Source organism: Pleurodeles waltl, chromosome 8, assembly GCF_031143425.1.
Source record: "Pleurodeles waltl isolate 20211129_DDA chromosome 8, aPleWal1.hap1.20221129, whole genome shotgun sequence".
NCBI classification, from domain to species: domain Eukaryota; kingdom Metazoa; phylum Chordata; class Amphibia; order Caudata; family Salamandridae; genus Pleurodeles; species Pleurodeles waltl.
The window spans coordinates 423,740,272-423,753,380 of record NC_090447.1 but is presented as its reverse complement, the minus strand read 5'-3'; the positions used below and the strand labels follow the sequence as shown (position 1 = coordinate 423,753,380).

At 42.3% G+C, this 13,109-nt stretch overlaps 1 protein-coding gene across 3 annotated transcripts in view; it reads left to right on the top strand.

Moving 5' to 3' along the window:
* The window catches only part of RGN (regucalcin), a 75,460-nt gene that overhangs the window by 18,163 nt on the left and 44,188 nt on the right, over positions 1–13,109 (top strand). For all 3 annotated transcript variants that reach the window (XM_069204298.1, XM_069204300.1, XM_069204299.1), the window contains exons 2-3: positions 368–533; positions 9,181–9,363. In XM_069204298.1, the coding sequence (XP_069060399.1) occupies positions 371–533; positions 9,181–9,363 (346 nt within the window). In that variant the 5' untranslated portion in view covers positions 368–370. The remainder of the gene's footprint in view (positions 1–367; positions 534–9,180; positions 9,364–13,109) is intronic.

Below are 13,109 nucleotides of genomic sequence, written 5' to 3'. Positions count from 1 at the left end.
ATGCCCATAGGAGCTGTGACCTCCTCAGCCCAGCAAAGTTCAGCTCAGGCAGTCAGGACTCTGCGCAAATCGGGCATGGCTCTCTCCTGGCTGTCTGAGCTGAAAATGAAGAGTGTCTGTCAGGCTGACCTTTGTTCAGCCTGACAGACACTCTTCTTGAGGGGCAAAAGGTGAGGGGGCGTGGCCCCTCCACCCTAAAAGACGGGCAGCGCCTGCATCTAACACATCCATTTTTGTCATAAAAAATTAACCTTCTGTAAGATTTTAACTCATACGTTGAAGTGCTTAATTTTCAGGAAGGGGTGAAGCACGGATGTAAAGTACATGCCTAATAGCATGTTAATCATACACAATTATTTTTCTTCAGACCATGTCGTCCATTAAAATTGAACATGTTGTTCACGAGAAATATCGAATCGGCGAGTCCCCGGTCTGGGAGGAGAAGGAGGGCGCACTCCTGTATGTGGATATCACGGGGCAGAAAGTCTGTCGATGGAACCCACAAACCAATCAAGTACAGAGCATAGCAGTGGGTAAGTTTACACTGAACATTCATAAAAGTCAATGGAATGCATTTTAAACATAATTAGTTGTTAACTTGTTGGTCAAAGTAAACGTGGAAATTCCTGTAGGAAAATAGCATTAATTGCCCACATTGCTAGTTAAGTCAGTTAAGGGAGCCTCTTTTGGGGCCAAGAGACAGAAAGAATGTTGCACAAGCAACCCGGGTTAATTGCTTCTGGGTCATGCTTTATTAGCATTAATCAATGTTTTTTGTGAAGATACCATCGCTGTTGATGATCCTTGCTCTTCACCATGAAGAAAACAACTTATGCGATGTCACAGTTTGACATTTGAAGTGGGGTGTTATCAACTACACAGAAAGAGGGGATCTGCACTGCACTGAAAAAAATCAAGATCACACCCAAACTCTCTCAAAAAACGTGTATATGGTAATCATGATACGGACATTTACCATGTCACCTGTAAAAGAAATTCAGGGTATAAATTTACGTCTCGGCTGGCAATAATGTTTCGTCTTTCCCCATGTGTATTCACAAGAAGCCTTCTTCAGAAAGAAATCAGATACATCACAAATTCAAACATGGTACATATCTACAAAGCCATGCACACTGGCCATATTTCAAGTTAATAACTGCAAAAACAAATAAAAAAGAAAATTTCAGAACTACTACACCCATACCTTAATTTTTTGTTGCAATATGTATTTTGAAAGTCTTGTGAGACTCATCAGTGCAGAATTGTTCAAATCAGGTCCAGTCAACCACCCAGGTCACTACTCCTTGAGGAGCCAGATATAACAGAGATGTCATACATACAACCCAGATCCAGACTTCACTCATGTATAAATTATTAAATATATATATATGCATACAAACATATATATATATTTATTTTCAAATATCTCTAACTAGAATGGCTCTCAAGAGGTGTAGGAAAAACACTGCTAATCAATTAAGTCATGCATAAAAAAAGATTCAGCTATGCTTCACTTTAATTATTCTTTTAATGACAATGTCTATGAAGCGGGGACAAGGTGTTAGTGAGCGTAGGCAGTGCCGTTATTCTGTCTAGGGGAACCACAGAGGCGTAACTGGTGAGTTTTATAACGTTTTATTAACTCTATATTTCTTCCTGTAGGTTAAAAGGCATCTGTGTATATCTCTTCCTTTTAGTTCCTCTGATTACTTAGTCACTCGTTCTCGCCTTCTTCAACGCAAATTCCGTATCGAGTCTTCAATTTACCTCAGGAGGAATGAAGGTAAACAACCAATAAGTGACATGGAAGACGTCTCCTATCATTAAAGGGTGTGGGAGAAAGAAGGGGGGGGAGAGAATGTATACGGAGAAATGAAGGGTCATGATGTAGGGAAGGTTTTAACTGTGCATGTGCTCCTTTAACCCTTAGCGCTGTGCATCCTGCTCTCCTTCCCTTTCTTTATCCTTGTCTCCCCCCTCGTCCCGAAAACCACCCCCTGTGGTCCCATGTACGATTTCGTACCTTGTACAGCCATGTCTCTCCTGAGACGTGGTAGGACAGTGCATTTTCCTCAGTCTCCAGTGCTCATCTTGTTCCGCTCTTCTCCTTGTCTTCTTCTATTTGAGTCTGCATCTCACGCTTTCACAACTCGCGCCTCCAGGATTGGTTGCCCCGCCTCTGTAATCCCTCCTGGCTGCAACCCCAATTCAGGCCAATCAGGACTGCGGGCATCGCTTTTCAGAACAACTGTACTGCAAACCTCTCGCCTTGTCATACCCCCAGGGTCCCTTTCATTAGTTATACTTGCTACCTCTCCAGGCGATGGTTCTGAATTCCTAGATGAGCCTGTAACGTTGGCCCACTCCTGGAATGGCCATTCGGGCCATAAGATTGAAGGAGACCAGGAGAGGAAATCTGCTGTGACTTGCTGAGGACCAGGCAGGTGTTGTGTCTGAAAGGAGAAAGGTTGCAGTGATAGGAACCATCTAAGGATTCCTTGGTTGGTGTCCTTATTACGTGCTATCCATGTAAGTGGAGAATGGTCCGTCAAGAGGGTAAATGTATGACCCAGCAAATAATACTGTAGGGTTTCCACTGCCCATTTGATGGCTAGACATTCCTTTTCTATTATTGGGTAATGTTTCTCTCTGGGTAAAAACTTACAGCTGATAAACACCAGCGGATGGAGGTGACCCTTGTAATCTGTTTGAGAAAGCACATCTCCAATTCCCTGTGCAGACGCATCAGTTTGTAACATAAAGTGTCTTTGAAAATTCAGACATCTTAACACTGGGACAGAGCAAAGGAAGTTTTTCAGGGAGTCAAAGCTTTCCTTTTGGGTTTGGGACATTTTTCCGAACTTCTTAGACTAGACTTTGGAGAGAAGGTCAGTCAGTGGTGCCGCCCAGGTCGAGAAATGGGGAACGAACCTCCTATAATAACCAACTAGCACCAAGAAGGCCCTCACCTCCCGTTTGGTTTGAGGATATGGAAGTCCCTGAATGGCTTCAACTTTATCCATCTATGGTCGAAATGTACCCTTCTCAATGACATATGCTAAATATCGTATTGTAGACCTAGCCAAGTGACATTTCATGGGGTTGGCTGTATTTCCGGATTTGTGTAGAGTGCCTAATAATGCCTCCAAATGATTTAAGTGCTGTTCCCACGTTGAGCTGAAAATTACTATATCGTCTACATACACTGCTGCATATGTCTGATGGGACCTTAACATTGTCCATTAACCTGTGAAAAGTGGCTGGTGCCCCATGGAGACCAAACATTAATACCTTGAAGTGATACAACCCAGAGGGGGTGGAAAAGGCTGTTTTCTCCCGGGTTGACATGGAGAGAGGTATCTGCCAACACCCTTTTGTTAAGATTAATGTGGTAAGATATCTGGCTTGGTCCAGTTTCTCTAGCAATTAATCCACCCCAGGCATAGGTTAGGTATCAAAGTGGGAGATAGCATTTAATTGGCGGAAGTCAATACATAACCTGACAGTGCTATTCAGTTTTAGTACCAGTACTACCAGCAAACACCATGGGCTATTTGATGGTTCAGTAATGCCTCCTCCAACATCTGTTGAACCTTCTGCTCTACTATTTATCTTCTGGCCTCCGGTATACGGTAAGGCCTGAGACGGACAATCTTTCCTACCTCAGTATGTATCTTGTGTTCCACTAGGTTAGTTTTCCCAGAAGTAACAGAAAAGACATTGTGATTTTTGTGTATCAAGGCCCTAATCTGGATTTGTTGGTTTTGTGTCAAGGTGTCCCCTATTTCTGGTTCTATGATGTTTTCTTTCATGGTGACAAATGGTAGATCAATATCTAGTGGTTTGCTAGTTGTAATCATTAAGGCAGAGTGAGAAGGGAAGGTACAGTCCTCCCCTCTTCCCACTCTTTTAAGACACTTATATGGTAAATCTGTCCAGTGTGTGGAACATGAGGGACATCTAAACAATACGTAACAGGAGTTACCTGTTCGGTGATCATATAGGGACCCCGCCATTTGGCCAAGAGTTTATTCTCTGTGGTGGGCAAGAGAATCAACACATTGCTCCCTACTGCCAAAGTTCATATTTTGCTATTCCTATTGTACCCCTCTGCTTGTTTTCTCTGTGCCTGATCCAGGCTTTCCTTGACCTCTTCCCACAAGGTATGTATGCGATCTTTCAGGTCACTGGAGCATTCAATAAGGTCCCTTCCTTCATCTTCCTCTTCCCCCCACTGCTCAGCAGCCACATCTAGTAAAGAACGGGGTTGGCGTCGGAACACCAACTCAAATGGACTATACCCTGTTGATGATTGTGAATGGATCCTAATCACATAAAGAACAAGAGGTAATTTCTTGTCCCAGTCTTTCCAAGATTAAAAAATGGTCTTCTTTAGTAGGGATTTGATAGTACGGTTCTTTTTTTTTGTAAACTTTGTTTATTGGTATTTCTGTAAGTGATTAACAGTTGGTACAGAAGTGAGTCCCTCGACACAGGGCAGCGATTCGGAGTTATACATGGTAATATGAATGGATGACAGACAATTACTTAGACATTTCGCCCCCTCACAGACTTTATACAGTCGAGTAATATGTACCTTACGTTATCCAGGCCATACTCAATTCTATTAGCCGTTTTACAGTGCAGTCTGTCGGTTTCCCACATCATCTCAAACAGTATCTTATAAACCTTTAACTAGGTCAATAATCAAAATATTTAAACAAACATTGAAATCGTGCACTGGAGCAATAGGCAGTGGCTCAGTGGGACTAAGTTAAACATGCATACCTAGGTGATCTATCCAGAGGGGTCAGGTTTGGCACCCGTCCATCCCCTGTACCAATGAAGCGGTATAACCCAATCCCGGCTGCACTCGGCCAACCCCAAAGGATGTCAAATAATCAGGTCGCATACAGTGACTCTGGCACAGTCGATCCCATGCTCTACCCTCATATAGAAGAATAGGAAGTCCTCCTATGTGTGTGCACCATGACCCTCCGTGTTTCCCGGTACCGATTTGATAGTACGGTTATAACGTTCTACAAGACCACCAGTCTGTGGATGGTAGACTGAGGTGCGTATCTGTGTAATGCCAAGGATATGACATATCTTAGACATAAGTTTAGACATAAAAGGAATTCCTTAGTCTGTCCGAAGCTCTTGTGGAAAACCTAATCGGGAGAAGAAATCTACCATGGCCTGAGCTACCGTTTTAGTTGTCATACTAGTTAGAGGGATAGCTTACGGATAACGTGTCACATAATCAACCAGGACCAGTATATATTGGTAGCCTTCGGGACAAAGGCATAAGGGGACCCACCAGATCCATCCCTACTCTAGCAAATGGAGTATCAATAACTGGAAGAGCTCAAATGGGTTCACCAACTGACAGTGTGGGCAGGTCGAACAAAACCGTCTCAGATCACAAAAAACTCCAGGTCAATAAAATCGTCAGTTCTCTCCCATGGTGTCTTTCCTCTGTTTGACCATGTGCCAGATGAAGTACTTGAGGGCGATAAGGGATATGAACTAGGAGTTGTTTAATCTTGTCCTCCCCTTTCTTGTATACTCTAAACAACAACCCTTTCTGTACCAAAAAGTATGCTCCTACCTGTTTCGTTTCTTCCTTTACTGCTGTAGCCCACGCATGTTGTAGGGAGGGATGATCTCTTTGACATGCCCTGAAGATTCCTGGAGTAGAAAACACAGCTGGGAAGGAAAGAAGAACATTATCAGCTTTATGGGAATGACTATAGTTCCTTTTATTCTCCTGTTTTTCCCTTCTGGTTAATGGTGTTTTCTCCTTACATCCCTTCTATCATTTCTTCTCGAAACGGTGCCTCTTTCAACCAACTATAGTTCTTATTGATGCTAGGGATACTATCTAATAACTCTGAAAAGTGACTGTTGTCGGTTCCAACAATCATATCTTCCATTGAATGGGGTATCCTGCCCAACTTTATCGTCTCCTCATATCCTCTCCAGTTGACTGTTATTCCTGCCACGGGGTATGCCTTACAATACCCATGGACACATCTAATCAGGACTGTTTCCCCTTCTTTCTACTGATGGGGTTGTATCATAGGAGCCCTAATCCCTGATTGTTTGCACCCTGAGTCTACTAAAGCTTGGGTAGGTTTACAGTTCATGTTTATGCACTTTGTAAAGCTCAGTTCCTTTCCCTTCACACATAGAACTCTACCTCTGGTAACCCCAATCTCCATGGGTTCAGGACTTGGGTGGTTTTGTGGACAATTCCTCGCTATATGACCCAGTTCTCTTCAGTGATAACATTGTGGACCCTGACCATAGTCTTTGCTAGTTCTTCGAACAATGGTTTGTGACTCTGGGTGGGGCTCAACGACCTGTCTTTGGCTGGATGTTTTCCATTTGATGGTGGGTTACCAGTGGTCTTTAAATGAGGGATTTTTACTTCAGTGGTTCAGTGAAATGCACAAGTTAGATCTATGGCTTTGGTTGTTTTGACATCTGGATGTTGCCTTATCCAATTTTGAGTGGGACCAGGAAGGACCTCCAGATATTGTTCCAGTATGATATGGTCCAATATATCCTCTTTTGTGGGGGTGGCTGGTTTCAGCCATCGTAATGCCATATCCTGCACTCGATAAAAGAAGCTCTAGGATTCTCAGTTGGTGACCACTTTAACTTCTGAATTTCATACAATACTGTTCGCTATCATGCCCCAACCTCTCCAAGATTGCCTTTCTCACCTCCACATAGAGTGTTGTACCAGCCGGATTTACTGCCTGATAGGCTGATTGTAATTCCCCTGTATGAAAAGGAGCCAAATATTGTCCACCGCATTCTTAGGGCCACATTGCCGAGATGGCAACTCGTTCAAAATTAATAAAAAATGCCTCTGGATCTTCTCCTATTTGATATTTCCGCAAAACAGTACTCAGGACGTTAGGGTGGACCTTGGTTTGGGCTATAGTTTCTGTGAGGTGCTGTATTGCTGTCTTGTGAACCAATTGATTATTCGCCATTACAGTTGCCTGACCCTTCAAGGCGATTTGAAAGCTCTACCTATCATGTTGTGCCTCTTTAGCCTGGTTTTCTACCACCAGCTGTAAATGCCTCTGTCCTTCTGCAAGTTGGGTTATTATATCCTCTAAAGTGAGTTTTGATTCCATTGCTCCCGCTGTTTCCTTGCTCATCCCTCTTCTGACACCACTGTAGCAGGGACAAGGTGTAGTGAACGTAGGCAGTGCCATTATTCTGCCTAGAGGAACCACAGAGGCGTAACTGGTGAGTTTTATAACATTTTATTAACTCTATATTTCTTTCTGTAGGTTAAAAGGCATCTGTGTATATCTCTTCCTTTTAGTTCCTCTGATTACTTAGTCACTCGTTCTCGCCGTCTTCAACCGAAATCCGTATGCAGTCTTCAATTTACCTCAGGTGGAAAGAAGCTAAACAACCAATAAGTGACATGGAAGACGTCTCCTATCATTAAAGGGTGTGGGAGAAAGAAGCGGGGAGAGAATGTATAGGGAGAAGTGAAGGCTCACGGTATAGAGAAGGTTTTAACCATGCATGTGCTCTTTAACCCCAAGGTGCCGTGCAACCTGCTCGCCTTCCCTTTCTTTATCCTTGTCTCCATCTCATCCTGAAAACCACACTCTGTGGTCCCATATATGATTTCGTACCTTGTACAGCCACGTCTCGCCTGAGACATGGCAGGACAGTGCGTTTTCCTCAGTTTCCACTTCTCGTCTTGTTCCGCTCTTCTCCTTGTCTTCTTCTATTTGAATCTGCCTCCTCTTCCCGTCTCCGTCTCTCTCTTTCACAACTCGCGCCTCCTAGATTGGTTGCCTCACCTCTGTAATCCCTCCTTGCTGCAACCCCGATTCCGGCCAATCAGGACTGTGGGCATCTTTTTTCAGAACAACTATACTGCAAACCTCTCTCCTTGTTGTACCCCAGGGGACCCTTCATTAGGTATACTTGATATCTCTCCGGGCGATGGTCTTGACTTCCTCGATGAGCTTGAAACAGTCTAACTAAATAAAAACAAGTAATCATTTATATTCAACACAAAAGAAAGCTATTTGTGTGAACACACTCTGCACCTGAATAGTGCGGTGATGAAGAGTTATAGTGAGCATGTACCTAATTTCCGACATAAAGCAGCCAGTAAAAGAAAGATGCAAGCTCCTTGTCTGAAAAATATTTGTTAAAAATGACAAACTGATCCATGAGTGAACCAGAACAGTATAAGGCATACAGGGGGAATGATAGTTACACAATGGAAAAAATCAATCACATACAACCATAGTGTAATCTTTGGCTAGATCATTGAAAATATTGTTTGGAAACATGGAGTGGTGTAACAAAACTGGAGGGAGTCCCCTGTAAAGAACAAGGAGGGGACCCTATCCGGACTCACTCAGGCCAGGTTCTGTGCTGAGGGGGCTGCAGGGGCCTTTGTTACGCCACAAGATACAGTTTACTGATGTGAAGACAGAATGGGCATAATATTGAGTTAAGAACCTTACTGCCTTTAACGTGACCATGGCTTCGAAATACATTCATTCTAAAAAAAAGCTCCTCAAATTTGAATGTGCTATAGGCAGCAGTCCTTTATACCCTTGTTCCACAGGAAGAGGTGCTCTCGATATGTCAATACAATGAAGGAGTTGGCAGCACGCACTCTGCAGACTGCCATTCATTGTGAGTATCTTCCAGGCCCGCCCACCAATAGCCAACAGGACAATCGCTGAGCGTGGTGCCGGATTATTACCTAGTATGGCCTTCTCTGAAGGGACAGGTCTTGCCAGGGCCCCCTTTCAATATTCACGAGGTGACACTTTTCCCTTTGTGAACAAAATGTTCTGCATCCACCAAACTTTAACTAAGGCTCAAAGATTTGTTTATTATTGGACCATGGTAATTCTATCCATCCCATATGCAATATACATTATTGTACTCTGTCATACTTACTCAACATCACTTATAAGGTACCTGTTAGGCTATCGTAGGATTGGCACTGTACCTGACATACCAAACTCTTACTCTATGAAGCAAGAGCATAGGTAGCTTTCCTGCAAGAAAATATGTTTATTTTATGATATATATATTTTTATAAGCACTGCTCTTGGCCTAACTTATAATGCATTGCATAATGACACTGTATGTTTTCTCCTAATCTATCTTTAGATGCTCCCATTGGCTCATTGGCCTTGCGGAAGTCTGGGGGATATGTTGTCGCTGTTGGAAGGAGGTTTGGAAGTCTCAGCTGGGAAGACCATTCTGTAACCACCCTTGCCAACATTGACGAGGATAAACCCAACAACAGGTTTAATGATGGGAAAGTTGATCCCCTGGGAAGGTTTTTTGCAGGTACAGTTGAGATGTAGCATTGCACTTTGTCAAGATTATTTTGTTCAGCCTGTTTCTGCAAATATACCTATATTTTGTGTTGCCATACACAAACACACAATTCCACAAATGTAACACCTACTTCTCTTACGATCACTACCACTCTGACATCTGCAGTGACATTTTTACAACACAAAATGCATACCTACCCGCACACTGCAAACGTTTTCTCCAAGACTAATCTTAATACAGTAACTTCATGTCTGTGTTTTCATGTCATGGATTCTTCCAAAGGTAGATAATAACCATTTAGCATTCACTTCCGGGAGAGGAGGTAATCCTAAATCTGTGCTAATGGGGCATTTACGTTTTTGCCACACCACACTATGCTGCTTCACCTATCTGTCACTCAGTTCTTACCTAGAAATTAGTGATTTGTACGACTGACTACCTTAGAGTGCCTTAAAAATTTAACAAATTGAAAAACTTCAAAGATGGATTTTTTATTGTGTAGCCCCATTTTAATCATACGTCCGGATTATGAGTTGGGTGGTTAATTCTGACCCATGCATAAAGCCCTCATTATGTACAGATTTGAATTACGTTTTTTTTTTTTTTTTTTGTATATTCCTCATTTACCTTCAACCATTCAGCTCAGAGGTGGGGTCCTTTCAGTGCGGATTTTATTCGTAGTCCAACTCCGCAAGACCACTCCTGTCTGGGATACATCTGGGCTCTGCTGCAACCGCTTTTCCAACGTACTGTCGAAGCATAGCGGTATAACCAGAAGTGTATATAATCATAGGACCACGCCAAATTCACTGAAAAACCGTATCCTCTCATATATCCAACCATCTTTTCAGTGGGTTCCAGAATCTATTTCTCTTATTGTCCTCCCTCATATCTAACTTCAAATTGTACATTAAAGAATCCTTCCAGTCCAAAGAGGTAGGAGGGAAGGCACTGATCCATTTTTTAAAATAAATCTCTCTCCTAGCCACAAGCATCATATAGAGAATCAATTTGGTGCCATCCCTAATGATCTTCGATGGTTCATGCAAACATCCAAAAAGAACTAACAGGATGCATACCTTAGAGCTTATGGGGAGTATTTAGCTAATTGCTTCACCAACATCTTCCCAAAACCTACTGAGCTGTGGACATTCCATGAACATATGTTGATCATTTGTGGATGCCAACCCACACTTTTTACATCTAACTAGGTGACCCTGGTCCAGTCTGGAGAGCTTTGCTGGTGTCCAAAGGGCTCTATTAATTGAAAACAGACAATTTCTCCTTAAAGCAGCGGATTTAACTGTATTATACAAAAGTGTCATAATACTTGCCATAAATCTTTTAGCTGCGGATCCAGCAAGCATTCTTTCCATAACTCTTCTGGAAGAGTGAATTCGCCATCCACAATATCCATAATAAGCCAGTAAGATCTGGCCACTTCCTTCTTCAGAGGGATTTCCAAGTGCACCTGTTCCTCCAAGTTATTTGTCCCCCCCACCTCCTCGTTCATGTTCCTCACCCAACTTATTATCTGGAGGTATTTAAACTTAGTGAGTTTACCTCCCCATTAAGGTTTTCATATGACCTGACTTCTCCGTTATAACAGAATTATCCCCACTCCGAAAGTTCAGCGTCTTTCAGTGGCACCACAAAAGCATCTTTTATCCACTCCGGTGAGCCTGGGGAGTCCCAAACAGGGGCATGCTCGCTATAGTATGGCAAGTTGGTAACCTTCCTGACCACATGCCAAAGCCTTACTAAGTCCTGTAGCACCTTAAATCACACTTTCTTAAAGAATTTAGGGTCTCCAAACTTATATAAAAAGCTCTTCTGAGACTCGCAATTTCCCTCCATCATTGCTTTCAAAATCTGCCCCAGCTCCGAGCAACCTGGCTCATTTGAGAACTCCCTCGCATTTTTCAAAAAGAAGGCCCATGCATAATTTTGCATATACGGTACAGCCAACCCTCCTTTCTCTTTCTTTCTTCTCAACTTTTTCCAGGCAATACAAACACCCTTAGAAGCCCAAAGAAAACTACTAATTTTAGCCTGGAGTTTCCTTAACCATTCTTTGTTGTAGATTAATGGTATTGAATTCAAAATAAATGTAAATTTAGGTACAATCACCATCTTAATTAAATGTACACACCCCACAATAGTAAGAGGGAGGTTTAACCATCTCTTCATTAACTGATCTGCATCCCTCATCACCTTCATAAAATTTGTTTCTGATAATTTACTAATATCATGCGTTAAGGTGATCCCTAAATATTTAACCTCTTTTTTAATTACAAGTCTTCTTGTGTCCATATTCCAAACCATAACTTCCGTCTTTTGGTTATTGATGGCATAACCAGAGATTTCCCCAAATTCTGCTGTCACTTCTTCCAGGGCCGGTATAGCCTGACTTAAATTGGGTGTATAAATCATCAAATCGTCTGCATATAAAGAGACCTTTCTAAGTAGATATCTACACATAAATGGGGAAACTTTCTGATCGCTTCTAATTCTGCATGCCAATGGCTCAATATATAAGTCGAACAATAACGGAGATAGCGGGCATCCCTGTCTCATTCCCCTTTCTATCGTAAAAGGAGGAGTTAGAGAGCCGTTGACCAAAATTCTTGCACCAAGGTCTTGATAAATCTTTTGTAATGTCCTAATAAAATTTACACACAGGTTATAGACCTCACATAACGTATTTAAGTAACCTCAATTAACCCTATCAAACGCCTTTGTAGTGTCAACCATTATGACCGCTAAAGGAGCTTGACATGTGGTGGCTAAATTGATTATCCCTACCAAGCCCTGTGTCAGCTCATGCATATGTCTCCCTTTTAAAAAATCTTTCTGATCTGTGTGTATAAGCTTCCCCACAACTCCACCTAATCTATCGGCAAAATGTTTTCTGAAAATGTTGTAATCACAGTTTAAGAGGGATATTGGACGGTAAGACTAGCATTTTTTAGGGTCTTTCCTTGGTTTTAAAATTATTGTGATAATAGCTTCCTTCCAGGAAGGGGGGAGCATCCCTTCAGCCTCTATAATGTTATTACACAGTTCCCTCAAGAATTTCACCATACTACTTCCCAGGGCTCTATAGATTTCCATGCGTAGCCCATCTGGCCCTGGTGCCTTACCTAATTTGCCAGATTTTATGGCCTACTCTACTTTTATCATCTTAATCGGTTCATGAACCACCATATTTTCTTCCTCACTCAAAGAAGCTAGTTCTAACTCTCCTAACCATCTCTTTACTGACTCCGATGATACCTCTAGATCTTCTGTGTATAATTCCTTAAAAAAAATGAAAAAGCTTTCTCCTTCCCACTTCTCCTAACCTCCTCTGATTTTTCACCCCAAATTTCTGACACCTTATTTCTACCTGTATCAGTTTTGTTTTCGAGGCCAACATTTTGCCACTGTTTTCACCATACTCAAAATGCGCCACCCTATTAGCCTCACATCTTAATCTAATCCTTCTTTCTATTACCACAACCAGCTCCGACCGGACCTCCTGATCTAGTTTATGTAACTGATCAACTTCATCCTCCTGAAGGTCCACATGTGCCAATCGCTGCTCAATTTTGCTGTACCCGATTTGCTAAGCTACTAATCTCTTCTTTATATTTTTGTCCTCTTAAATGAGGCTACCCTTATCAGCCTCCCCCTCAAAAAAGCGTTGAAAGTGTCCCATACTAATGCTGGCGAAGCTGACCCTTTATTAAGATTAAAAAATTCCTCTGTTTCAG